The sequence below is a fragment of the Myotis davidii genome, unplaced genomic scaffold (assembly GCF_000327345.1).
Source record: "Myotis davidii unplaced genomic scaffold, ASM32734v1 scaffold363, whole genome shotgun sequence".
In the NCBI taxonomy this organism is placed as follows: Eukaryota; Metazoa; Chordata; class Mammalia; order Chiroptera; family Vespertilionidae; genus Myotis; species Myotis davidii.
In genome coordinates, this window is record NW_006294069.1 from 1,383,406 (window position 1) to 1,385,884 (window position 2,479).

At 55.4% G+C, this 2,479-nt stretch overlaps 1 protein-coding gene across 1 annotated transcript in view; it reads left to right on the plus strand.

Annotated features, from left to right (window-relative positions):
* Window positions 1-2,479, plus strand: part of ANKRD13B (ankyrin repeat domain 13B) — a 13,985-nt gene that overhangs the window by 6,874 nt on the left and 4,632 nt on the right. The window contains 4 exon segments of the mRNA XM_015566799.1: window positions 1,314-1,475; window positions 1,579-1,703; window positions 1,782-1,827; window positions 2,433-2,479. Coding sequence (XP_015422285.1) covers window positions 1,314-1,475; window positions 1,579-1,703; window positions 1,782-1,827; window positions 2,433-2,479 — 380 coding nt within the window.

Consider the following 2,479-nt stretch of genomic DNA (forward strand, 5'->3'; position numbering starts at 1 on the left):
ATGGAACGTCCTCTCTGTGTGTCTTATAAAGGCACATCACTGGACTTAGGGCCCACCTGCAGAAGCCAGGCTGACTTCATCTTGAGATCCTTAACAAATACTGTATCTGCAAAGACCCTTTTTCTGAAAAATGTCACATTCAAACAAAGGTTATGGGGGATTAAGATGTAGACATTTTGTGGGGGGAGGGGCACCACCATTCAACTCACTGAGACTCACAATTAAGTTGGAGAGACAAGAGAATGGACAGTTACAGTGTGACAGGGACATGCCTTGGTGTGGGGAGCACAGGGCTGTGGGAGCAAAACGCAGAGACTCTGACCAGCCTACGGAGCCCAGGAGGCTGCCAGGAGGAAAATACAGGCCCTGCGGCACCTGCCAGTCCCTCCACTCAGCGATGGCACCACGTGGCCCTGGTGGGTGCTGTGGGGGTTTCAGAGTGACCGACACAGTCTTCTCAAGGGTATAGGCCTGACTTTGTAGGTGGCCAGGGTCTGAACCTCGGATTAAATGAGCACATGCGTGTGTATGTCTGTGTGATATGTACACCTATATGTGTGTGCGGTATAATTGTGCTATTCACAAAACAGTGATAGGATTTATAACATGATAATACAGCCTAACCGGTTTGGCTCAGTGGATAGAGCGTTGGCCTGTGGACTCAAGGGTCCTGGGTTCAATTCTGGTCAAGGGTACATGCCCTTCTGTGTTGCAGGCTCGATCTCCAGTAGGGGATATGGAGGAGGCAGCCAATCAATGATACTCTCTCATCATTGATGTTTCTATCTCTCTCTCCCTCTCCCTTCCTCTTTGAACTCACTAAAAATATGTTTAAAACAATGATAATACATAGTGTCCCACAGGCACTGGACATGGGTTTGAAGTTGTACCATGAACATATTCTTTCATTCCTATAATGCATTACTGCAACTGTTGGCTAAATCTCAGTGATAACGTCAAGGATCTAAATTGATGGCCCTTCCTGGTCTTGGGCCCCAAGGATATGTCCTGCCTCGGCGGCCCTCCTTGTCCAGCAGCCTCTATAGGCCACCTGTCAGCCCCAGGCTTACTCTCCATAGGCAGCCCCCTGGGCCGTGGAGGAGCAGACCTAGTCGGGACCTAGGTGGACAGGAAAGGAGGAAGGCCCTCCCTCTCTGAGTTACTTCCTGTCCTGTCCCTCGAGCCCCTCTCGGCTCTCCTGGCCCCGCTGTGGCTGTCCCTCCCGTCGCCTTGTGAGATGCTCAGGCAGGCGGCAGGTGGTGGCTGCCTTCTTAGAGGCTCTGGTTCAGAGGGGTGGCTTCGGGAGTGACCAGGGCTTCGTCTTCACCTCCTCCTCCAGGTGGACATCGAGCAACTGGATCCCCGTGGGCGGACTCCCCTGCACCTGGCCACCACCCTGGGGCACCTCGAGTGTGCCCGTGTGCTCCTGGCACACGGTGCAGACGTGGGCAGGGAGAACCGCAGCGGCTGGACAGGTGGGCACCCCTGCCAACCCCAGCCCCCCAGCCAGGGTTTCCCCGGCATCCTGTCCTCACCTGCGCGGTGACACTGCTGTGCCTCTCCCTCCCCCTCCCCCAGTGCTCCAGGAGGCGGTCAGTACCCGGGACCTGGAGCTGGTACAGCTGGTGCTGCGGTACCGGGACTACCAGCGGGTGGTGAAGCGGCTGGCGGGCATCCCCGTGCTCCTGGAGAAGCTACGCAAGGTGAGGGCCAGCCCCTCAGCCTTCCCCCTGGAGCCCTGCCTGTGGCACAGACTTCGCCACTCTCCTTTCATCCTCCAGGCCCAGGACTTCTATGTGGAGATGAAGTGGGAATTCACGAGCTGGGGTAAGAGGCGCTGATGCAGGTCTCTCGGGACCTCAGGGCTTTTGCACTTGCTGCTCCCCTGCCTCCCGCGCCCTTCCCACAGCTCTTACTGTAGCTCCTCATCTCTCGGCTCTCAGCTCAGCGCCACCAGCCAGGCCTTCATGCACTGCCTCAGACTCTGTCTCAACCCCATTATTATTTCCTTCTCTTTGCAATGATTTGCTCATTTGTTTGTTACCTGTCACCCCTCGCTTGAAGGTAAGCTCCAGGAGGGCAGGGGTCCTGTCTTGTTCAGTGTTGTGTCCCCAGTGACTGGAATAGTGCCTGGCACACAGTAGGTGTTTAATAAACATTTGTGGGAAGACTGGGTGAAAGATGGAGTGAATGAACAGATGGTGGGTATTAGGGACTGGGTGGTAGCTGACACATGCCTGTCTCCAACCTCAGATTGCTCCTATCTGAGTGGCTGTGGTTTATGTTGTGTGTGGGGGGTTTGGGGGGAGCAGTTTATCTCCTATCAGTTCCCTTATCCTTTCCTGGCCACAACTGACGCCCATGCCCTGAGGTGGCCCAAGTTGGGAGGGTCTGGCAAATCGAAGCCACCTCTGACCTTCCCTTCCACCTAGTGCCCCTGGTGTCCAAGATCTGCCCTAGTGACACCTACAGAGTGTGG